Source organism: Erythrolamprus reginae, chromosome 4 (assembly GCF_031021105.1).
Source record: "Erythrolamprus reginae isolate rEryReg1 chromosome 4, rEryReg1.hap1, whole genome shotgun sequence".
Taxonomy (NCBI): Eukaryota; Metazoa; Chordata; class Lepidosauria; order Squamata; family Dipsadidae; genus Erythrolamprus; species Erythrolamprus reginae.
Window position 1 is genome coordinate 910,633 of NC_091953.1, and position 25,035 is coordinate 935,667.

The 25,035-nt window shown below is 48.1% G+C and overlaps 2 protein-coding genes across 2 annotated transcripts; one reads left to right on the forward strand and one right to left on the reverse strand.

The window, feature by feature from the left end:
* Window positions 1-4,891: 4,891 nt before the first annotated feature.
* Window positions 4,892-9,413, forward strand: LOC139166163 (erythroblast NAD(P)(+)--arginine ADP-ribosyltransferase-like). Its single transcript, XM_070749394.1, has 4 exons — window positions 4,892-4,963; window positions 5,621-6,365; window positions 7,858-7,896; window positions 9,313-9,413. The coding sequence occupies exons 1-4, from the start codon at window positions 4,892-4,894 to the stop codon at window positions 9,411-9,413; spliced, it is 957 nt and encodes a 318-aa protein (XP_070605495.1).
* Window positions 9,414-12,470: 3,057 nt separating this feature from the next.
* LOC139166161 (neuronal acetylcholine receptor subunit alpha-10-like) lies at window positions 12,471-18,364 on the reverse strand. Its single transcript, XM_070749391.1, has 4 exons — window positions 18,294-18,364; window positions 16,801-16,955; window positions 13,854-14,386; window positions 12,471-13,006 (listed from the first exon to the last, which is right to left on the reverse strand). The coding sequence occupies exons 1-4, from the start codon at window positions 18,294-18,296 to the stop codon at window positions 12,504-12,506; spliced, it is 1,194 nt and encodes a 397-aa protein (XP_070605492.1). The 5' UTR covers window positions 18,297-18,364; the 3' UTR covers window positions 12,471-12,503.
* Window positions 18,365-25,035: the final 6,671 nt, after the last annotated feature.

Here is a 25,035-nt window from a genome sequence, read left to right on the forward strand (position 1 = left end):
TTTTGCGGTTTACGTGTTGTATATCCAGTTCTGGTCATCACAATATTAAAAAAAAGTTATTGAGACTCTAGAAAGAGTGCAGAAAAGAGCAACAAAGATGATTAGGGGTCTGGAGGCTAAAACATACGAAGAATGGTTGCAGGAACTGGGTAAATGTCCAGTTTGATGGAAAGAAGGACCAGGGGAGACATGATAGCCATCTTCCAATATCTCAGGGGTTGCCCCAAAGAAGAGGGAGTCAAGCTATTCTCCAAAGCACCTGAGGGTAGAACAGGAAGCAACAGGTGGAAACTAACCAAGGAGAGAAGCAACTTAGAACTGAGGAGAAATTTTCTGACAGTGAGACCAATTAACTAGTGGAACTGCCTGCCTCCAGAAGTTGTGAATGCTCCAACACTGGAACTTTTTAAGAAGATGTTGGATGACCATCTGTCTGAAATGGTGTAGGGTCTCTTGCCTAAGCAGGGGGTTGGACTAGAAGACCTCCAAGGTCCCTTCCCACCTCGGAGGGAAGGCTGAGTCAACCTGGAGCCGGTGGTGAGATTTGAACTGCTGAACTACAGCTAGCAGTCAACTGAGGAAGCCTGCAGTGCTGCACTCTAACCACTGGGCCACCCCGACTCTACAAGGACCCTACAGTTCTTCTTCTCTTTCTCCTTCTCCTCTTCTCTTCACTAACCCCCCTCTCTTCTAGCCCTGATGACATCACCTAGCAGGCTCAGGGAGCATCAAGGACCCCAAATCTAATAAAATATTATTATTATTATTATTATTATTATTAATAAATTGTTCTGGAAATGTGAATCCTTTCCCAATGGTGTTTGCGCCAGATGTTGGGGGAGTTCTCCAGCATAATAATGGGTCCTTCAGCTGAGGGCACAATACAAATGGAAGGACCCACATACAAGGCTTAGCCAGAAAGTCGGGTTGTAAGGCCTGTGGCTCTTGCGGGGAATGTTCGCGGAGGAAGTGGCTATTTCCATTGTGGAGCGGGAAGACGGTGGAAGAGACCGAGCAGCGCCAGGGATCAGTAGATCATCGATGGCCGTTTTGTTGGAGGTGAGAGAGGAGCCTCCTCATTCCGTTGACCTCCAAGGGCGAAGGGCGCAATGTCATACGCTATTTGAATGCGAAGGGCATGAATGCTGCTACGATGGGTCCCCAAGATGCTTCCGGAAGCGCACCACGTCAACAAAGTTGGTGCCACCCGAGAATTCCTTGACCGTTTTGAGATTGAAGGCGAGGTTTTTCTCCACTGTACAGTGACGGGAGATGAAACTGAGGCCTATCACCAGACTCCAGAGAGCAAACGTCAGTCAAGGCAGTGGCGCCATGTCCAGTCTTCTTCAGCCCCAAAATTCAAAACTCAGCAATCTTGGGCCCCCATCGCATGGGGAATGTTCGCGGACATTTCTTGGTCCCCATCGCAGCAGCATTCCTGCCTTCAGCATTCAGGTAGCGCATGACAGCGCGCACTTCGCCCTTGGAGGGAAATGGAATGAGGAGGCTCATCTCTAACCTCCAACACAAGACCAGTCGATGATCTCCTGACCCCTGGCACTGCTCGGTCTCTTCCGCCTTCTTCCTGCTCTACGACAGTCACACCAACTTCCCCCGTGAACGTCCCCCACGAGAGCTATGGGCTTTGTTACCTTCCTTTCCGGACAACCCTCGTAGATTAAACTCCCATCATCCTCAGTGTCTATCCAGGTCTATTGCGCAACCTTTTGGAGCAGGTGGGATCTTACGGGAGACTTTGATCTCCTCTTTCCCTCGTTTTGAAAGTCAGTGACACTCAGGATCTCCTTGTGTACGACACCAGGGGGTATAAATAACCCTGGAGGCAACAAGGGCTTCCAGCGGGGGTCTATAAAAAGCGCCCTCTGACTGATAACCAGTCACACTGACGGCCTGCCACAGCTGAGAAGAGGCACCGAGGAAGCAGGCAAAGGGATGGAAGAAGGAAAGAGGACTTAGCCACAACATAGCCCATCGTTCCCAGCCTGTACAAGAGAGGTAAATGCCTCCCCTTCCTTCATCCCAGTCTGGACCACCCTGAAACTCTTTAATTCTCCCCCTCCTCTTCCTCTTCCTCCTGCAACTTGGCGAGAGAGAAGTTAGGAAAGTCACATTCTTGGTATATTTGGCAGAATTGCTCAGTGGCCTCCTGGTGAATATCCATTGGTTGAATTTAAGCCCCTCTTGTCTCGGGATGAACCTGGGGGCAATTGCCTTTTTCTTTTTTGCGGGGGCGTGGGGGGTGCAAACTTTTTTAAAAATTTCCTCCACCCTTACAAACATACAAATTCACATCCCTTCAAATTTCAATACAATGCAATATAATATCAATCACCCAATTCTAAATCAACGTTTTTAATTTATATCTGTTTTGTTTTGGTGTGCATTGTTTATCTTGTGCTGCCTCCTTTTCTAATGTTGTCACCTGGATTTCAAAGATTGTTTTCTGTTCTCATTCGGGTTCAAAGCGCTATTAGCTGTCAACATTTCTATTTTGCCTTTTGATTTTATCTAATCAATCTGTGCCATGGCGCTTCAATCCATATTTGGCATGTTTACTTAAGAGAAAATTACACTGAAAATTAAAGACAAAGAAGATGGTTTGAAAAGGAAAACAGTTAAAATAAAAAATTATTATTTTGAAAATAATGTAAAAGAAGGAGAAATTGGATGGGAGAAACCCGCATAACAAGAAGAGACGGTTAATGGTGGCAGCATGAACGCAAATGTAAAGTAGTTTTAAGATTTATATTGTTCTAAATATAAAATGTTCATTTTTGTTTGCTTAATTGTTGGAGTGACGGAGTTACAATAGTTGAAATGAAAATAAAATTTTAGGATTTTTTCATTTGTTTCTTTTTAGATAAGAACATTATACAGTATACAGTATATATAATGTTAGGCATTGATGTTGTGTTTTCATTTCTGTATGTTTTTTGAGGTGGAGAAAAAAATTAAAAACTTTATTCCCCCCCCTAAAAAAGAGATAAAATTTAACAAATTGCAAACAAAAAGGACAGAGCTCTGTGAGTCTTTGCATCTAGACAGCGTCTGCCCAAGGTGGGTTGCTCACCTGAGCCCCTAATGCGAGGCAGACAATCCCTCCTGACTTCTCCTGGCCTTTCTCCTTGGTTTTTAGGTGGGACGGAGACATTGAGTTTCTGCTTTTCTTCTGAGTTTAATGTGAGAAGAATCCCTGCAGCTCAGGAGGGATCGAGTGGAGGGATCGAGAGTTGGGAGTGGGTGGGAAGGAACATCCTGAAATAAATCTATAAGCACCCCGATCTCTTTCATATGTCACAAGATCACACCAAGTGTTAATGCCACTTTACAAGGCCTTGGTAAGGCCACACTTGCAATACGGCATTCGGTTTTGGTTTCTGCTATGCAAAAGGGATGTTGAGACTCTAGAAAGAGTTCAGAGAAGAGCAACAAAGAGGATTTAGGGGACTGGAGGCTAAAACAGAGGAAGAAGGATTGCAGGAATTGGACATGGCTAGTTTGATGAAAAGAAGGACCAGGGGAGACACGATAGCAGACTTCCAATACCTCAGGGGTTGCCCCGAAAGAGGAGGGAGTCAAGCTATTCTCCAAAGCTCCTGAGGGTAGGACAAGAAGCAATGGGTGGAAACTAAAGAAGGAGAGAAGCAACAGTCTGCATTGGTTGCCGATCAACTTCCGGTCACAATTCAAAGTGTTGGTTATGACCTTTAAAGCCCTTCATGGCACTGGACCAGAATATCTCCGAGACCGCCTGCTGCCGCACGAATCCCAGCGACCGATTAGGTCCCACAGAGTGGGCCTTCTCCGGGTCCCGTCAACTAAACAATGTTGGTTGGCGGGCCCCAGGGGAAGAGCCTTCTCTGTGGCGGCCCCGACCCTCTGGAACCAACTCCCCCCGGAGATTAGAACTGCCCCTACTCTCCTTGCCTTTCGTAAGCTCCTTAAGACCCACCTGTGTCGTCAGGCATGGGGGAACTGAGACATCTCCCCCGGGCATATACAATTTATGAATGGTATGTGTGTGTGTATGTGTGTTTAGAAAATGGGGTTTTTAAAATGTTTTTAGTAGAAATTTAGATTTGTTATAAATTGTTTTTCACTTTGTTGTGAGCCGCCCTGAGTCTGCGGAGAGGGGCGGCATACAAATCTAAATAAATAAATAAATAAATAAATAAATAAATAACTTAGAACTAAGGAGGAATTTCCTGACAATCAGAGCAATTGATTAGTGGAACAGTTTGCCTCCAGAAGTTGTGAATGCTCCAACACTGGAAGTTTTTAAGATGATGTTGGATAACCATCTGTCTGAAAAAATGTAGGGTTTCCTGCCTAAGCAGGGGGTTGGACTAGAAGACCTCCAAGGTCCCCTCCAACTCTGTTGTTATTCTTCTTGTTGTTATAATTAACTGCACCACTGTGCCTACCGTTTTATCGTTACTTTTTACTTATGTTTATACAAACTACTACTATTCTATACAGGTTTGACCAATAAGTAAAATAAAGAAAGAAAGAAAGAAAGAAAGAAAGAAAGAGGAGGAGGGGGTCAACAAAAGCCCCTGAAGGCAGGGGAAGAAGCGATGGATGGAAACTAGTCGTGGAGAAAACCAATCCAGAACTAAGGAGAAATTTCCTGACAGTGAGGACGATTAACCAGTGGAATTTCTTGCCTCCAGAAGTTGTGGATGCTCCATCGCTGGAAGTTTTGAAGAAGACCCTGGACATCCATTTGTCTGGAATGTTATAGGGTTTCTTGCTTCAGCAGAGGGTTGGACTAGAAGACCTCCAGGGTCCCTTCCAACTCCTCTGTTCTGTTCTGTTTTGGAATAGCAGGCATGACAATCTCTCTGTTTTGCTTTGACAGGAGTGAAGGATGGAGCCTCCGGTGCTTCCCCGAGCATCTCTGGCGCTGTGTTGGATGTGGCTGCTGGTGGGGGATGTCCAGGTATGAAGGGAAAGCAACCAACCTCCAAGGGCCAGAACAAGCCCTGGAGTGTAACTGTCCCAAAAGCCATAAAGAAGCAGCACTTTTATTGGGCCAATAGGAACCAAGACACCAGGCAAAGGTCAGTGTAGAATTTTTTTAAATAACCCACCATGATGTCCTCATGAAGGTTTCAATCTAAAATTAGGGAGATTTGGGTTCACATCCCCTGCCAGTCATGTAGAGGTACAACTCTCCTCTCCTCTCTTCCATTCCATTCCATTATGTATCTCTTCTCCTTCTCTTCTCTTCTCTTCTCTCTATTTCTCTTCCCTTCTCTCCTCTCTTCTCTCTATCTATTTCTCTTCTCTTCTCCTCTTCTCCTCTTCTCCTCCCCTCCCTTCCCCTCCGTATTCTATTCTATTCTATTCTAGTCTAGTCTATTCTAGTCTAATTCACTGCTTCCCTTCCCTTTCCTTTTCCTCTCCTCCCCTCCCCTCCTCTTCTCCCTTTCCTTTCCCTCCCTCTTCTTTCCCCTCCCCTCCCATTAAAACCATCCGATTCAGTCCAGTCCAGTCCAGTTCCCAGGGAGAGCCTTCATGGCCCAGCCCCGTCTGAGCCACTGGTTCCCTTCTGCCCGTTCACGCTCTCCTCCTCCTCCTCCTCCTCCTCCTCCAGATCGGGGCCTTCCCCCTCAAGGCCAGGAGGGACCTCTTCCCCATCCAGGAGGTGCTTCTCAGCATGGCCTCGACCTCCTTCGATGACCAGTACAAGGGTTGCGCGGAGTTGATGGAAGCGGAAGTGGCCGAGCTGAACCGCACAGAGTTTGCCACCAACAGAGTCTACGCCGATGCCTGGGCAGCGGCATCCTCCTTGTGGCGGGAGAGGAAGGCCTCCTTCCCGGAGTCCCACGGCCTGAAGCCAGAGCAGGCCATCGCCCTCATGGCCTACACCGCCCAGGGCCGCTTCCACAGGGACTTCAACACCGCCGTGAGGGAGGCCGGGCGCACCCGGGAGAGCTACCTCGGCCACTTCCACTTCAAGGCCTTCCACTTCCTCCTGACGCGAGCCCTCCACCTGCTGGGCCTCACCGCTCAGCCGCGATGCCAGAAGGTCTATCGTGGGGTCAGGAACATCCGCTTCACGTCCGAGCACGCCAAGCCGGTCCGTTTCGGGCAATTCACCTCGTCCTCGCGGAGCAACGAGAGCGCCCTGCGCTTTGGTACCGACAGCTTCTTTACCATCGAGACCTGCTACGGGGTCAACATCAAGAATTACTCCTTCTTCCCGGGGGAGGAAGAGGTCCTCATCCCCCCCTTTGAGAAGTTCAAGGTGGTCAACTTCACCAGGGGCCGAGAGACCAACTTCATCCACCTTCTCTCGCTCGAGGACGACAGTGTCTACAACTGCGTGTTCATGAAAGGTAACCGCTAGGATGCCAGGTAGATGGAGCATGAGGGTGATGGTGATGGTACCCATTCAGTCATGACTGACCCTTGGCGATCCTGGGGATGAGGTGGTCTCCCACATCTCCTCATTTAGGGGATTTCTGACAGTCTCCAAATGGGTGAACCGTGCGGTCAGGCGGTAGGGAAAGCGAGTCGAATGCTTGGCTGCATAGCTAGAGGTATCACAAGCAGGAAGAGGGAGATTGTGATCCCGCTATATAGAGCGCTGGTGAGACCCCATTTGGAATAATACTGTGTCCAGTTCTGGAGACCTCATCTACAAAAAGAGATATGGATCAAATTGAACAGGTCCAAAGAAGGGCTACAAAAGTGGTGGAAGGTCTTAAGCATCAAACCTATCAGGAAAGACTTCATGAACCCCATCTGTCTAGTCTGGAGGACAGAAGGAAAAGGGGGGACATGATTGAAACATTTAAATAGGTTTAAAGGGTTCAATAAGGTTCAGGAGGGAAGTGTTTTTCATAGGAAAATGAACCCAAAAACAAGGGGGCACAATCTGAGGTCAGTTGGGGGAAAGATCAGAAGCAACGTGAGAAAAAAAAATTCCAAACATTTTTATTGATTTTATAATATAAAACACACACACACAACATATAACAAGTGCTCAGTGATTAGTGCCCACCACTTTCAGCAGAACGTTAAGAATACCTGTTGGCATGGGTATCAAGATAAGGGAGTGTTTATGCATATTCTGCCCGGTAGTGCAGAACTTTTGGGAAAAAATGAGGAAATATTATTTGACCTAAAGAGTCGTAGATGCTTGGAACAAACTTCCAGCAGACGTGGTTGATCAATCCACAGTCACTGGATTTAAACCTGCCTGGGATAAACATAGATCCATGCTAAGATAAAATATCCAGGAAATATTATAAGGGCAGACGAGATGGACCAGGAGGGCTTTTTCTGCTGTCAATCTTCTACATTTCTATGTTTCTAAGAACGTTTGTAAAATGGGACAAAATTGACTTAACAAATATCTCACTTAGGTTGTAAGTCAAGGACCGTCTGCATACAAATCTAAATATTATTATTATTATTATTATTATTATTATTATTATTATTATTATTATTATTATTATTTCACTCCCCAGGAGATCTGCAGGCCAGAAGGTGGTCCCCTTCTCCTGTTATTCCACCTATTCTCTTCCTTAGGCTAAATAGACCGAGTTCCTTTAGGGAAACCTGGATGGGGATTCTCAATCATTCCAGGTCATGGTTTGTCCCAAAGGGGTTTTTCCCCCAAAACTGAAGCTAGAACTGAAGAAGCTTCCTGGATGAGAAGCGAAATGTTTTCAAAGAATAAAATATACCCAAGAAAGTCCAAGTTCCCTTTTGAAGAAAAAAATGAAAATAATAAATGAAAATAAAAAGCATCTTTTGGACCCCTCCCTCGCTCCTCTTCGCTCTCCCTCTCCCACCCTCCCCCTCTTCTTTCCCTTTCTGCAGAGAAAAGGTGCCGGACGCAGAAATGTCACTTCACGTCAGGTGAGAGAAGGCGGATGGCTCACCTGCATGAAGTCCCCCCCTCCCCCCTCCCTCCCCTTCCCCAAATTGCTGCATTTTATCTCCCTGCTGGGGGCATTTATTTATTTATTCAATTTTTATGCTGCCCTTCTCCTTAGACTCAGGGCGGCTTACAGCATGTTAGCAATAGCACTTTTTTAACAGAACCGGCCTATTGCACCCACAATCTGGGTCCTCATTTGACCCCCCTCGGAAGGATGGAAGGCTGAGTCAACCTTGAGCCGGTGATGAGATTTGAACCCCTGACCTTCAGATGTACTGTACAGTCAGCTTCAGTGGCCTGCAGTACTGCACTCTACCTGCTGCGCCACCCCGGCTCCTTTCCCAAGTCTCCATCCCAGGGCATCGGCCTGATTTGGGAGTGAGATGGTGACTGGCATTGTTCTGACCCCAAACACGACAAACCCTCGGCGTTTAAAGCAATCTTCCGTTTGTTTGTTTGTTTGTTTGTTTGTTTCTTTGATTGATTGATTGATTGATTGTTTGATTTACTTACTTACTGTTATGCTGGGCTTCACGTTACGGGCCCCAATTAAGTCCGAAGTGTAAATTCAAACACACACACTGTTTTAAAGGAAAACAAAGAGTTGGTTTATCAAAAGAAAAATATTGTACACACGCACTTTTAATCAGCCAAAGTGCTCTCCCACAAACCACAAGCCTTGAATGCTGTGAACAGCAAAAGCAAAAGCAGAACAGATAAAAGGCAGCTGTGAAGATGTCACAGCCCCCCCCCCCCTTCAAGAGTCCTCAAGCTGTACTTAACTGTGATATAGTCAAAAAGTCCTGGTAAATCCTGAAGCAGTCCAAAATCAAACAGCACTCATCCCTCTCCAAACGGATATTCTCCCACACCAAGAGGCAGTGATGCTGGCAATTTATCAACAGCCCCAGTAGCCTAATTGCCCCAGCCACAGGTGTTCTCCCTTATTTTCGATAATACTTGCACAGTTGATCCCTTCTCGTCATAAACCTGCGCCTGCGAGCATCTATGAATCCCTCTTCCTCTGAATCTAATGATAATTCACTAATGGGGCCATTAGCTAATGGGCTGCCTGTCACTACCCCATCATTCGATCCTGCTTCACTCCCAGAATCTGCCCTTGACACAGAATCCTTGCTGTCCGAAGCTGTTGGCAGCAAAACCGGTCTCTGATAATGTGAGGATTCTCCCAAACCAACACCCACCGTCCTCGGAGCAGGAACTGGCCCAGAGCCAACCACAACACCTACTGACTGACTGACTGACTTACTGACTTACTTACTGGCAACGGACTTTGATAAACTGGGGCCACCTGGTTGTGGGCAGGGGCTGGAGAAGGGCACCGCTGGGCATGGTCTGCAGAGGAGCCAACCTGTTTTTCTTTCTCTGGGCAGGTGGAGGCTGGAGCCCCTTCTCCGCTGAAGGCCGAGCCCCACTCCTGCTCTGGGGCCCCCTCCTTGCCGTGGGGCTCCTGGGGCCCCCGGGACTCTTGTGATCCAACGCTTGGGAAGGTCTCCCCACCTTTTTCTGTGGGTGCCACTACAGAAGAAGCAGCATCAGAAGAGTCCGGTTGCCATGGCCTCCATCGGGTCACAAGGTGGCGCTTCCTATGCTCCATTGTGCTAAATGAGAGATGTCCAACTTTTGTGCAACTTTGGAAGACTTACGGACTTCGACTCCCAGAATTCCCCAGCCCAGCGATGGCGAATAGTTTTTGGCGTGTGGCCTAGGGGGGCGCTCCAGTAGCACCAAAGACAAGCAGGGCCTTCACTGCCAAACCCATAATGCAAAGCCCTGTCCGTGTGTATGCGTACAACTCCCACACTGCCCCTTGCACATGTGCACCGGTCTCACTGAAGCCTCCAGACGTCCGGTAGGCCTGTTGGGCCGTTCTCGCTGTCCCCAGGGATCAGGAGGCTTTCCTCAAGCCTGGGGAGGGCAAAAATGGCCGAAAAGAAGGCCAAAAATCAGCTGATCAGCACAAACATGCACACTGGTGCTGACATTGTGCAATGCCTCATGCACCCTCCGATATGGCTCCACGTGCCACCATAGGTTTGCCATCATTGCCCTAGACCAGAGGTTGGCTCTTCTATGACTAGTGGACTTCAACTCCCAGAATTCCTGAGATAGCATGATTGGCTTAGGAATCCTGGGAGTTGAAGTCCACATGTCCTAGAAGAGCCCACGTTGCCTGCCCCTGCCCTAGCCAGTCATGAATGATAGAGTTGGAAGGGGCAGAAAGATCCACCTCGTTTACTGGTTCTCAACTTGGGCATGCTGGCTGGAGACTTCTGGGAGTTGAAGTCCAGGGGTCGTAAAAGGGCTACGGTTGGACCCTCCCTGCTTTTAAAGCTTCAGTTGCGCCAATTAGGAAATGGAGGACTCTCCACCTTCGCAAGAGGCGATCACGAAACATCAGAATCGTTCCTAGGACCAACTTCCGATAACCCTCTCCAAAACAACAAAATAACTTACTCACAACAAAGAACCTGACTCCGCCAGACTTGAAATTCTTCGATTAGACAACTTACAACTCCGTCTTCTTCCTTCCGACTTCACTATAGTTCATACAATTATATACCAAAATGTCCTTCCCATTAGCGACTACTTCACCTTCAACCGCAACAACACAAGAGCACGAAATAGATTTAAACTCAGTGCCAACCCCTCCAAACTAGACTGCAAAATATGTGACTTTGGCAGTAGAGTGATCAACGCCTGGAATGCACTACCCGACTCTGTGGTTTCTTCCCCAAACCCCCAAAACTTTAGATTGTCTACAACTGACCTCTTCCCCTTTCTAAGAGGTCCGTAAGGGGCGCGCATAAGCGCACCACTGTGCCTGCCATCCCTGTCCTCATGTCTTCTATCGTTACTTTTTATCATTACTTATCTAATGTTTTATTTGTACAAATTACCAGCCTACAATTGTTTGACAAATACACAAATAAATAAATAAAAGTAAAAAACAAGTGATTTTGACGCTATTTGGAACCAGTGGGCAGGTCTGGAAGGAATTTAGCCTGATCGCCCAAAGTCTACAAAGGAGAAGGGATGGTTATGTGCTGTGTCTATAAATAAGTGATATTATGGGATAGGTTGGCCAGGGGCCTTCCAGGAGGGTCCCCCAAAGTCAGTCTCTACGGCCACCATTGCGCAATGCTTGTACATTTCACTTGGCTACAGAATTGACCCATTTCCCAGATTTGGACATTCAAGGACCCCCAAATTAATTAGCCAACCTGGAAGGGAAGGGAATGGCCCCCGGAAGTGGCAAGCTAAGTTTAACAGACCTGGTCCCAGGTGTTGTGTGAATCCAACCAGAAATGACCCAGGGAGGTTGACTGGGAGCAGTGATGGGGGGGGGGATGACACAGTGGGGGTAGTAAGTTTATGCACTATTTATTGAATGCTTCTACTTAAGAACTTAATTTGTTCCGTGACCAGGTTCTTAAGTAGAAAGGTTTGTAAGTAGAAGCAATGTAAAAGCAAATAATGCCTGCAAAGCCATTGGGAAAGAAATAAAAGCTCGGAATTTGGGTGGGAGGAGGAGGAGGAAGAAGAAGAGGAGGAGGACAGTGGCTGCCCAGAGCCCAGGGAGTGTTTCTTTTCTGGGTGCTGGCAGAGGTTTATTCCCTCTCCAAATGCCCAGGGAAAGGAAAATGCTCCGTTCGCTCTGGGCTGCCAAAGCCTCCTTAGCGCCACCAAAAAGCTCCTCTGGCAGCCCAGAAAAGCCCGAGATGGCCGGGATTAAAGGGGGAAGGGCAGGAAACTGGCCAGGCCTTCGTTCCACTCCCAAATTTCCTGGGAAATTTTTCCGAGCTTGGATTCTTAAGTAGAAAATGGTTCTTGAGAAGAGATTTAAAAAATCTTGAACACCTGGTTCTTATCTAGAAAAATTCTTAAGTAGAGATACCACTGTACTTAAAAACTTAATACTTAACACTTAAAAATGATTAAGTATTCAATCAATAGTGCATAAACTGAGTCTCCAATTTTAAAAATAATTAAGGTCATAATTATAATTAATAATTAATATCGTCCTTCCTTCTCTTGGGCCTTAGTGTGACCCTTCATTAAACGGTCTGTTTTGACCCATAAGCGCTTTCACCAGCCACCAACCCCTGCTTTGCAACTCCATGCGTCTGGGCCAGGATGGTGTGCCCCCGGTGTGCTGCACATGCAGCTTTGCACCTCCGGCATGCGCACACATGTGTCCGAGGAAGGTTTTTCTTCTGGGCATGTGCAGGAAGCAAAATCCTGTGGGGGATGCGCATGCGCACAAGAGAGGTTTCAGTGGTTTTTGGCTTCTGCATGTGTAGAAAAGGAAAACATAGCCAAAGTCTCATGCGCGTCCGTGTGTCCCCACGTGTCCTCCCCTGTCTTTCCCCGCCACACAGTGGTCCCAGGGGTGGGCTGCTGCCTGGATGTGGGGGGGAGAAATGCAGTGGGGTAGAGAAAATGGAGCTCCCCCCCAGAGCCCCCAATTTGCACAGAAAGATGTTGCAGGAAAATGCATAAGCCTCGGCCACAGTGTCGTAGTAAAAATGTTGTCAGCCCTTCACTGGGTGGGTCCCATGCGTCACACAGCTTGGCCCATAACCAGGATGCTCATGACGGCCACCATAGCAAAGAAGACCCACATGAAGAAGCGGTCCATGACCTTGGCCACCTTCTTCCACTCCCCCGTCCGCCTGGACGCCACATTCTGTTCTCGGAAGCAGTTGGCGATGAAGTCCACGTTGCGAAGGATGCTCTCCTGGTGGCACCAACATGTCTTTCTGGGGCAAGGCGGCTGCTCCTCGGGTCCAGGCCCTCGGGACAGTTGGGGTCCTCCTCCCTGCGTGGACTCCTCGCCGTTGGCCCTCTGGGCATGGGGGAGCGAGTCCAACTCGTGTGGGGGGCTCTTGCAGCCGTCCCCGACTTCGTAGACGAAGAAGATGCGGGCCATGTGGTGCAGGATGAACTTACGGGCCCAGCTGGGGACGGGACGGGCCCCGGGGCCACAGTGGTGGATGTTCATGATGAAGATGGTCAGGGCGGTGGAGGCGGTGATCATGGTCATGGTGGCCACGTAGTACTTCCCTGGAGGTTGGGGGGAAGGAAGGAATGGAGTGAGTGGAACCAAGGACCGGGGGGGGGCACGAGAGCATCTTCTGGTATTTGAGGGGCTGCCCCCCAAGAAGGGGAGTGGGACAAGAGGTAACGGAAGCGAATCAAGGAGAGAAGCAACCTGGAACTAAGGAGGAATATGCTCAGAGGCCATGTGCTGACTCTCTCCACTGCTTAGAGAGGGCTGGAAAAGCACTAGGAAGCAGTAGATAAGTCTAAGGGCTATGGTCCTTTTCCTCCCTCCCTCCCTCCTTCCTTCCTGGATCAAACGAGGACCCAGACTGTTGGGGGCAAGAGGCTGATTCTGTCAACGCGTAGAGAGGGCTGGAAAAGCACTAGGAAGCGGTAGATAAGTCTAAAGGATATTGCTATGCTATTACTATTTATTATCTATCTATCTATCTATCTATCTATCTATCTATCTATCTATAGATAGATGATATAGATAGATAGATAGATAGATAGATAGATAGATAGATAGATAGATAGATAGATAGATAGAGTAGATAAAGATAACTGTGCATAGGAAGGTAGCTTGATAGATGATAGATCTGTAGATGGTGCAGTGGTTAGAGTGCAGCCCTGCAGGCTACTTCAGCCAACTGCTAGCTGTAGTTCAGCAGTTCAGATCTCACCACCGGCTCCAGGTGGACTCAGCCTTCCTTCCTTCCCAGGGGAGTCAAATGAGGACCCAGATTATTAGGAGCAGGAGGCTGACCAGTGTAAACTGCTTAGAGAGGGCTGGGAAAGCGCCATGAAGCGTTATAGAGGTCTAAGGGCTCTGGCTACTGCTATCTACACCCTTGGGCCCCCCACTCACCAATCAGGGGCACGTTCTCGGAGGGCGGCATGCTTTCCGCCACCAGCAGCTGGAAGACGGTCAGGGCCAGGAGGACGGTCACCCCCAGGGACACCTTCTCCCCCGAGTCGGCCGGGAGGTAGAAGCCCAGCGGGGCCAGGGAGGAGATGAGGATGCAGGGCAGCAGGAGGTTGAAGACGTAGAAGGAGGCCCGGCGCCTGAGCAGCAGCGTGTAGGTGACGTCCGGATAGGGCTCTGAGCAGCAGCCGTAGGTGACCACATTCCGGGTGGCCGGCATGCCCAGCATCTCCCACTCCACGCTCTCCACAAAGTCCCTCAGGTCTCCCGTCTCCTGCATGCTCAGAAGGTCCACCTGGTGGCCGTTGTAGGTCCAGGAGCCAAAGGTCAGCGGGCACCGCTGCCCGTCGAAGGGGAAGTAGGAGACGTCCACCTGGCAGGAGCTCTTAGTGATGGCCGGAGAGTCCCACCGGACCTGCCCGTCACAGCGGATCACCACGTTGGTCTCCATGGAGCTGGTGAACTGGTCAGCGGCACTTGGGAGGCAAGCGGAGGGCAGCGGTCAGGGTGGGGTGGGAGCGGGAGCGGGTTCATGTTGGAGTGACGTTTTGCAGAAGCTAGCCCCCCCAGATAGCCAAAGCAGCTGGCCAGCCTACCTCAGACCAGGAGGTCAAGAACCTTTTTATCTTGGAGATAATCCAAGAGTTTCTTAGGAAAATATTTACTCCTTTCGTAGCACACCTATACTACCTATTTACACTGCAACTATCTCTCTAGCAGTTGCTATACAAAGTACTAAGAGTTCTCTATGTACTATTCTCAGTTGTAATATTCAGCTACAATTCTTCAGCCACTACAGTCAATTCACAACACAAGCCACTCTAAACCATACTTTAAATATTTAATATTTAAATATTAAACTTAATATTAAGCACTCCAAACTTGACTTTAAAAAATATGACTTCAGTAACCGAGTTGTCGAAGCGTGGAACTCATTACCGGACTCCATAGTGTCATCCCCAAACCTCCAACACTTTACCCTTAGATTATCTATGGTTGACCTATCCAGATTCCTAAGAGGTCAGTAAGGGGTGAGTACAAGTGCCCTAGAGTGCCTTCTGTCCCCTGTCCTATTGCTCTCCTATATCTCCTATCCCTTTCTTCCATTCCTATATCTCTTCTTCTATTCTTTCATTGATATGTTCTATTACTATATCTTCTCTTCTCTTCTTTCTTAGATATATTTTACTATGAGTATCTCCTCTATAACCTTCATCATGTATTTTACTATGTGTATACCCACTAAAACCCTCATTGTGTATTGGACAAAATCAATCAATCATTCAATCAATCAATCAATAAATACTAAGCCACAATACCTTCAAGCCAATCCACAAGCCACACCTATGCACAGCTGCATTGTGTATATATACTTTTCTCAGCCAATCAGATTACTTTGTTACACGGTTGAAGTCGTCACAATTCTTCTTGCAATTTGGAATATTGCATCAGGGAGGGCCCGATCCTGATAGTGCCTCCTCAGGGTGGGCGACACTGCGCATCGGTAGTATAACGGGAGCTGTGCATGCAGCTTCATGTGTCCAGTGTGTGTGTGTGTCCTAGTGAGATTTTGCTTCTGCGCATGGACAGGAAGCAAAATCTTGCAAGGGGAGGCAAGCGCACGAGATTTCGTTGGCTTTTTTGTTTCTGCGCATGGACAGGAAGCAAAACACACACGTCCCCTCACAAGACTTTGCTCCCTGTACAGGCACAGAAGCAAAACCTACTGGGGATGCATCATGTGCAGTGGCAACCCATAGCTGCGCGCACAGCCCACCGGTAGCAGCAGTAAGTGGCAACCTCCGCCTGGATAGGATAGAAATCATAGTGTGGAAAGGGACGGAGCATCAACTGGGCTTCCAGAAATGGTGGGAAATGGAGTGGACCGCCAACGTCCTGGACAGCCCCCGTGGAGGTTGAGCCTCTCTCTCCTGCTCAGAGGAGCCACCACACCTGACAAAAGACTGACCTACAAGTCTCAAAGGTGCTTTTTTTTCTCCCAAGAGGGAACTGGACTTTCTGGTATTTTCTTTGAAGATGTTTCACTTCTCATGGAAGAAGCTTCTTCATCTCTTCAGAATTTCAGAGGTTCTGCCCTGGGTTGACCATCATGGGTATATACTCTGCTCTTTTGTCCTAAGTAGAGTTCCTTGTTATAGTTATATAGTTGAGCAGTAAAGCACATGGTGACTGTGCTCTTTGCTCTGTGCTGATATACACTGCTCAAGACATAAAAATAGAGGGAACCCTTAAACAACACAATATAACAGTCAATCCAACTTCTGTGGAATCAAACTGTCCACTTAGGAAGCAACACTGATTGACCATCCATTTCATGTTGTTGTCAGCACATTCAACTTTGTCCGGAACAAAGGATTCCATGAGAACATTTCATTCCTTCAGATCTAGGGTGTGTTCTTTGCATGTTCCTTTTATTTCTTGTAGCAGTGAGTGTAAAGAGAATCCCCCACAGCTAGTGCTGCCTCAGCCCCTCCAGCAGACGTAGCATTGGGGGCCCTCAAAGTCTGGACCCTCCAAGGCAGCTGCTACTTCAGCCCCCAAAGGTGTTTTCCCAAGGGTCTCTGCACGGAGTCACAATCCTTCCATTCACCTCCATCCTGTCAGAACTGAAGAAGCTCCTGGCAGGAGGAGCAAAACACCTTCAAAGGCAAAACCCAGAAAGTTCAGCTGACTCTTGGGGGGTGGGGGGGTAAAAGCCCCTTTGGGAAAAGGTCTCCAAAGTTTTATCCTGGTTGCAGCCTTGCCAGGGAAGGAGGGCTGGTCCTGGGACCTCGTGGATGAGAGGGAGCCTCTCGGACGCTGCCTTGTCCTTCTCCAGGGGCCGTTCTGACCCCCTCCCACACCTCCCCCTCCCCCCTCGGCCACTTACTTGTTGTAAAGGACGATGTCAGGTCTCCAGACGTAGCTGCTAGGGATCTGGATGCTGTCAATGCCGCCGTAGTCTTCCTTGTCCCAGCTTAGGTAAGCATCCACCCACACCTGCCGGATCCACAGGTAAGCGGTCAAGATTTGGTTCCTCTCGTCCTGGAACAGAAGGGGAAAGCTGAAGGCTGCCCCCCCCCCGGAGAAAGGGGGCCGGCCGTGGGGTTTTGCAGGGAGCTCTGAGAAACACTACGATGGGCCTGGAAGCCTCCGCTCTTATTCTGCAGCTGCTGAGGGGTCAGAATAGAGGCGGGGGCTGTTGGGAGCGGTCCAGAAAAGAGCCATCAAAGCAGTAAAGGGACTGGAAGCCCCGACATACGAAGAGAGGCTGCTGGAACTGGACATGGATGGTTTAGCAAAAAGAGGGGGCCAGAGGGGACATGACAGCACTATACAGGTATTTGAGGGGTTGCCAGAGAGAGGAGGGGGTCACACTGTTTTCCAGGGCACCAGAGGGCCAGACCAGGAGCAACGGATGGAAACTGACCAAGGAGAGATCCAACCTGGAAATAAGGAAGAACTTTCTGCCAACCAGTTTCCGGTCACAATTCAAAGTGTTGGTTATGACCTATAAAGCCCTACATGGCATTGGACCAGAATACCTCCAGGACCGCCTTCTGCTGCACGAATCCCAGTGACCGGTTAGGTCCCACAAAGTCGGTCATCTCCGGGTCCCGTCGACTAAACAATGCCATCTGGCGGGACCTAGGGGAAGAGACTTCTCTGTGGCGGCCCCGGCCCTCTGGAATCAACTCTCACCGGAGATTAGGACTGCCCCCCACCCTCCTTGCCTTTTGTAAACTCTTGGAAACCCACCTATGTCACCAGGCATGGGGAAATTGAGATACCCCTTAGCTGTCTGGTTTGTTTGGGTTGTATGATTGTTTTTTAATAAGGGTTTTTAAAACTGTTTTTAATATTGGATTTGTATATGATGTATTGCCTGTTGTGAGCCACTTCGAGTCATTGGAGAGGGGCAGCATACAAATCTAATAGAAATTAAATTATTATTATTATTTCTGATGGTGAGAGCGATCAACCAGCGGAACGGCCTGCCACCAGAGGTTGTGGACGCCCTATGACGTGACACATCCAAAAGGAAACTGGGCTGCCATCTGGCTGGGGTGGGGTAGGGCCTCCTGCTTGGTGACCTGCAAGGTCCCTTTCAACTCTAATAATAAATAAATTAAACATTTAAAAAGTGAGGTTCACTTAACAACCAGGTGACTAACTGAACAACGACAGTGATTCACTTTACAACGGCAGCAACAAAGGTCATACAATGGGGCAAAGCTCCCCTGAGGACTGTCTCTCTTAGCGACGGAAATCCCAGGTGCCATCGTGGACACGAGTCTCGGGCTTCCCGCCATCCCCGATTCTCACCAGGCCCCAACTTTGAAATGGGGCCTTCCACCCCCCCACCCCCCACTTTGCCCTTACCATGTCTATGATCTGGGAGAGGGTGACCTGGAGGGTGACATTGAGTGCCCGCTCGGTGTCCTCTGCTGGCCGCAAAGCGCTGGAGTAATTGGCAAAGAGTTGGTGCAACAGCTGGTAGGCCGCCTTGCCCGGAGCTCCTGAGCAGCCTGTGGAGAGGAGGTCCAGGTTGGAGAACCAGGGAGGGAAGGGCCGAGGGGAGCCCTGAGAGAGAGGCAAGGGGAGGGGAGGGGGATGCTGCTGCCTTCTCCCAACCACACAGCAATCCTTGGAGCCCCTCCCTCTCTGTATCCATGGGTTAGTGCACATGGACTCGGGGCGTCTAAGTATGAAGCAGCCATGTGCAGCAACGGCTAAAAAGGCCAACACAATCCTAAGCTGCATCAACAGGGGAATACACTCCAAGACCAGGGAAGTCTTAATACCACTCTACTACGCCCTGGTCAGACCACACCTGGAGGACTGCATTCAGTTCTGGTCACCCCACTTCAAAAGAGACATAGAAACTCTGGAGAAGGTGCAGAAAAGAGCAACCAAAACGATTAGGGGACTAGAAACCAAGACTTATGAAGAGAGGTTGCTGGAACTGGGCATGGATAGCCTAGAGAAAAGGAGGGCCAGAGGGGACATGATAGCAGTCTACAGGCACTTGAGGGGTTGCCACAGAGAGGAAGGGGTTACACTGTTTCCCAGGGCACCAGAGGGCCAGACGAGGAACAACGGTTGGAAGCTGACCAAGGAGAGATTCTACCTGGAGGAACTTGACAGAGAGATCAACCAGTGGAACCGCCTGCCAGCGGAGGTTGTGAACTCCCCAACTTTGGACATTTTCAAGAGGAGATTGGACTGTCATTTGGCTGGGGTGCTGTAGGGTTTCCTGCTTGGGCAGGGGGTTGGACTGGATGACCTCCAAGGCCCCTTCCAACTCTAATAAACAAACAAACAAACAAATAAACAAATAAAGATTTCGGCAATTTTTTGCTGACGTGTGTGCGCGTGTGTACGCGCATGCACTCAGACACCTAGAGCTGCATGCGCAGCGCACCAATAAGGTCAGGAGCAGCAACCCCCACCTGAACGGAAGGGACACTGGTGCACTTATGCAGGCCCCTTTCTGACCCCTTAGGAATCGGGAGAGGTCAACAGTGGAGAGTCTGAGGGTGAAGTTTTGGGGGTCAGGGAATGATATGGTTTCAGGGTTGGAGAAACCTTTGGGAACAGGGCTGGAGAAGGTCACTTGCTGGGCAGCCTCCCTCCTGTCCCAGGTGAGTCCCTCCTCTGAGCACAGGTGGGTTCGGGTCCAGGCACAGGGGCCCTCAGCTGCCCATCTGCTGGGCTCCTCTCCCTGGTCCAGCGCCCCGTCTGCCAAACGATGGGCTCTAATTAAACCGAACTGACCGGGCGTGACAGGAGGGCTCTCGGTGGATTAATGCTCACAGGGGAAGCCACCCGCGGGTCATTGTGGTGCAAGGCTTGCCAAGCTGAAGATGGGCAGGGAAACGGTTCCATTTCTTCAAGTAATATTACAATGCAAGAAAATGGTCTGTAGCCATAATCAGTATGTAATCATGGGTTTGCTGTGCTGCGACCTGATTGGCTGTAACCTATATAAAGGAAAAAGCACCCTTGCAGGGGTGTGGTTTGTGGTTTAGTGGTTTGTGCTGAGTGGTTAACAGTTAGTGCTTTGTGGGTGGTGCAGTGGTGGATGTAATAGGAGTTGTATGATAGTATTGTGGGTGGTTTGCCATAGTGGTTAAATGCAAAGGTGATCGTTTATTTAGAGAAACATTTTGCTAAGAAGAGTAAAATATATATCTTTACAAGAAAGCCTGCTGCAGTGTTTTGCATTGAAGACTTCACTTAAGTATAGTGGTTAACGGTGGTTAGTGGGTGGTGTTTCCTTCTGCCTGCGCAAAACTCTCCCCACAGTCTCCAGGGTTCGGCCTTGGCAGGAGGTCAAACTCCCCCTTGAATGTGGGTTGCAGGAGCCCCCGAAGGGATTTCCCTGGAGGAACCCCCCCTCTTTCAAGGAAGGTGTTTGTTTGTTTGTTTGTTTGTTTGTGTGTTTGTTAGATCGAAAGGCTGCCCTCTTCTTCGGGGACTCAGAGTGATCCTTGTTTACCAGGGTTGTACACACACAGAAACGTTTAGACTGAGATGAGTTGTGAATAACTACTCAGCCACACACATATATACTCACTTGAATTAAAGTTTACTTTGAGGAATAACATCTTCAGGTAAACAGCCTAAACTCACACACGTAATAAGTCAGAATAACAATCCAAATATTACCAAGTACATATCGTCTTTATTACCAGTTGTCTTTGTCATCATCAGCAAACAAAGCTCTCAAGTTTATTCAAGATATCAAGATTTTCGCCAATATTTTTGCTACAATGCCACAAGCCTTACGTGTACAGCCTACAAATCAGCCCTTGATAAGCACCATCCTCACTTTCCCTAAGATTGATCCTTATTCTTACTAAGTTCTTCATTATTATATGTCATGGTTAGGCCATTCTGCAGGCCCTGGTGACGTGACCCAGCTGAGAGTCCATCCATGCCGCTGGTCATAGCTGACCCCCTTCTCCCCTCTGCCATGGGCACCCCCCCCCGCCTCCCCCTGGGTGCAATCTGCCAAATGTAGAGCGGTCCCTTCCCTGGCTTGAAAGTTTAATGACAGGTGTCCTGTTTCCCCCGCCGGGGACGTCTAATGACATCTTGTAAGGTTCGCTTACAGATCAAGACACACCAATGCCAATTCCGAGCCCTGCTGAATCCTCCCCTGGGCTGATTGAATTGCAATGTAGCTGATGGCTCTTCCCAAAGGCTGCGTTGACCAGCCGCCTTGCCATGGAGATGCCACCAGACTGGAAACACGGAGCGAAAGGCAAAGACCCTACAAAGGTCCCTCCAATTCTCTCACTGTTCTTCCTTTAGGATCTAAGACTCCAGAGATGCTGGATCTCAAGGACCAACTACCATATGTCTTGGAGTATAAGATGCACCTTTTTCCTCCCTAAAAGAGGCTGACAATTTGGGTGCGTCTTATACTCTGAATGTAAATAATAATAATAATAATAATAATAATAATAATAATAATAATAATAATAATAATAATAATAATATAATAATAATAGTAGTAGTAATAGTAGTAGTAGTAGTAGTAATAATAATAATAATAATTTATTAGATTTGTATGCCACCCCTCTCCGGAGACTTGGACTGTAGCTTTTTTCCAGCCCTAACCAGCTGCTAACAATCTTCCCAGCTCTGACCTTGCAGGCTCTTTCACTGTTACTCTCTGCAAAGAATGTTTTCCAAGCCCTGAGTCTTTGCAGGGTTTTCCCCCATTGGTCTAACTTGCTCCTAATGTTTCTTTCCAGCCCTAACCAGGTGCTAACGATGTTCCCAACTCTAACCAGCTTGCAGGCTCTTTCACTGTTACTCTCTGCAAAGAATGTTTTCCAAGCCCTGAGTCTTTGCAGGTTTCCCCCCCATTGCTCTACTTGCTCAGACTGTTTCCTACCAGGTGCTAATGATTTTCTCAGCTCTTACTGGCTTGCAAGCTCTTTCACGGTTACTCGCTCAGAATAAAGTTTTTTAAAGTCCCTTAACCAGGGGATAAAATAATGTGCTGAAGCTGAGCAGACGAAGGATGCAGGCCAGATGAACACCTGGGAGGCAGATTCTTTTCCCCATTTTCCTCCCCCAAAACTAAGGTGCGTCTTATATTCCAGTGCGCCTTATACTCTGACAAATACGGTAGCTAGAACATCCTTCGAGAGAGCCACAAGGATTGTGCTGTGGAGATGAGCAAACCGCCCTTCACACCAGCCCCTTTCGTCAGGCACAAACTCCCTGCAGGTGCCTTCAAATCCCAGGGGTGGGTGGGGGCCTACCTGGCACCCTGAAGAATCCCAGGGCGATCCCAAGGAGCAGGCAGGTGCACAGAGTCCACGACATGTTCACGCCCGCCAAGAGGCAGCGGGAGAGAGGAACCGGTGCCACCAAACCGCCCGGGACATTTTAGGTCTCTCCTCCTCGTCTGGAGATGTTGCCGAGGCTGTGAAGATACGTGAGCCGCCTTGCTGCTCTCAGGGAGACAGGAGGAGGGGGACTTTCTGCGAGGGCTGCAGGTCGCCTGCCAGACACGGATGGGTTTTCCTTACCTGAGCCAGGTGGAAACAGAACCCCAGCAAGGGGAGAGGGGCGACGCTGAGGAGAGAGAGCAGGAGAGGGTTGGAAACAAGGAGACACAAACAGACTTGAGAAAAGTGACATCTCCAGGAAGATGCAAAAGGAAGAAGAAACATGGAGTTCTTAAAAGTATATTTATTATTCGTTTCAACATTTAGAGCGAAGTCATTTTCATTTCAGGCCCTTTGCATTTGGCTGGGAGCAGTGTGGGCCTCCCACCGAACAAGCTGCTACGGATGAAAGGGAAGTGAAACTGGGTTTGAACGGATCATATTCAAGAAATATTGGCATTATAGGCAAACCCCAGCAGCGGTTGCAGTAGCTGCTCTTGGTGGCTAAAAACACAACAGTCCTAATGAATCAACAGATTTACAGCGGCAAAAAAACTTTAGCCCTGAACTAAATATTTTGACAAATAAAAAATATTGAGACTGACCTAATTCCTACTTGGTTTTCCTAGTTTGCATGTTAACATTAAATAGTTAAAGATGCCATGAAATGTTAATGCCACTTTATAAGGTGTTGGTAAGGCCACATGTGGGATACGGCATTCAGTTTTGGTCGCCACAATGCACAAAAGGATGTTGAGACTCTAGAAAGGGTGCAGAGAAGAGCCACAAAGAGGACTAGGGGACTGGAGGCTAAAACATAGGAAGAACAGTTGCAGGAATTGGGCATGGCTAGTTTAATGGAAAGAAGGACCAGGGGAGACACAATAGCAGTGTTCCAGTATCTCAGGGGTTGCCACAAAGAAGAGAGAGTCAGGCTATTCCCCAAAGCAAATGAAAGAAAGGAAGGAAGGAAGGGAAGGAAGGGAAGGAAGGAAAGAAAGGACCAGGGGAGACACAATAGCAGCCTTCCAATATCTCAGAGGTTGCCACAAAGAAGAAGGAGTCAAGCTATTCTCCAAAGCACCTGAGAGTAGAACAAGAAGCAATGGGTAGAAACTAAACAAGGAGAGAAGCAACTTAGAACTAAGGAGAAATTTCCTGACAGTCAGAAGCATTAATCCGTGGAACAGCTTGCTACTAGAAATTACAAATGCTTCAACACTGGAAGCTTATAAGAACTTGGATACCCATCCGTCCGAAGCAGTGTAGGGTTTCCTGCCTAAGCAGAGGGTTGGACTAGAAGACCTCCAAGGCCCCTTCCAACTCCTTGTTGTTGTTATGATGTCTGACCTAGCCTTGTGTGCAAAGGAGGTCATTTTGCAAATCGTAGCTGAAAGTCACATAAATCTGGGGACATTTTTGCCACTTTCCCTACAGCAGATGGAAGCGGCAGAAATCTCCCTCTCAGGCCAAAGCCATTTTATTTGGCTCGCCACACTTTTTAATACTATTTTAAAATGTATTCTTTGCTATATGAATTTGGGAGGGGTAATAATTGCACGAGGGAGGTCGGCGTGTAGCCATAACAAATCCCTTCTTAGATGGTCAAGGTCGTCCTTTGTCTTTGCACTCCTGCACCTGCACGGAGGGAGATGGGAGTTGCGGCCGAGTTGGCAGATGGAAGATTGGTCAATGTGATACTGGACTTGGGGGTTGTGGGGGGGGACAAAGGCTTAGACTTTCAACTGGGGGGGGGGAGGAGAAACCCCCGGGGGCTTCAGATTCGGGTTTCTCCCCCATGTGCCAAAAGGACTCTGCTAATAAATTGGAACTTTGAGGAATAATTTACCTAAGACTCTGATTTACTTTTGGATGCTATTAGTAACCACGACACCTGCTGGATTTCCAGATGTGGCAGTGTTGGTCGAAATATTTGATCTTTTATACTCTTGACCTTTTGGAAGATTTGAAATAAGCAAAAAAGAATTTCATTTTCACTGACCACAGAACTGACTTTGGACTAATGAAGAATATCCTATCGCTAATGTATACAAATTGTCTTTTCATTGAATTTATTTCCTACCCTTAACAATAAAACTGTTAATGACAATGAACCAAGATTAATGTGGTAAGGATTGTAGGATGAAGTAAATAAAAATATGAATGTACTTTATTAGAGATATTTGATTACAATGAAGGAGGGCAGGGTCCAAAGAGGTGGAAAGGCCTGGCCCACAGATTTAGTGGATAACATCACTTGATTATACAAATATTGAGTAATATTTGCATTTGCGTTAATTGACATTATGATGCATTTCTGAGTTATGTGTTTAATTTAGATGAAGAGATTATGTTATTGATATGCAATTAAAAAAACCCACTAAAACAAGAATATTTTATCTTATAACTGCCCCCATATGGAAGAGAATTGGAATACAGGAATGTTTTCCTATATTATTTTGAGTGGGGGGCCTTAAACTTTCCTTGATGATGCCCCCACCCCCCACTTTTTCCTCTGCATTATAATTTTGTACCTTAATTGTTTTTAGTTTTGGAGCCTAAACGAATTGCCAGGGTTGGCACCCACCTCTCCACTTTAATTTTGTAGGTGGGATCCTGAGACTTCCCCCCCCCCCCAAAAATTATTTATTTATTTATTAGATTTGTATGCCGCCCCTTCTCCGCAGACACCGAAGGAAGGAAGAGACGATCAG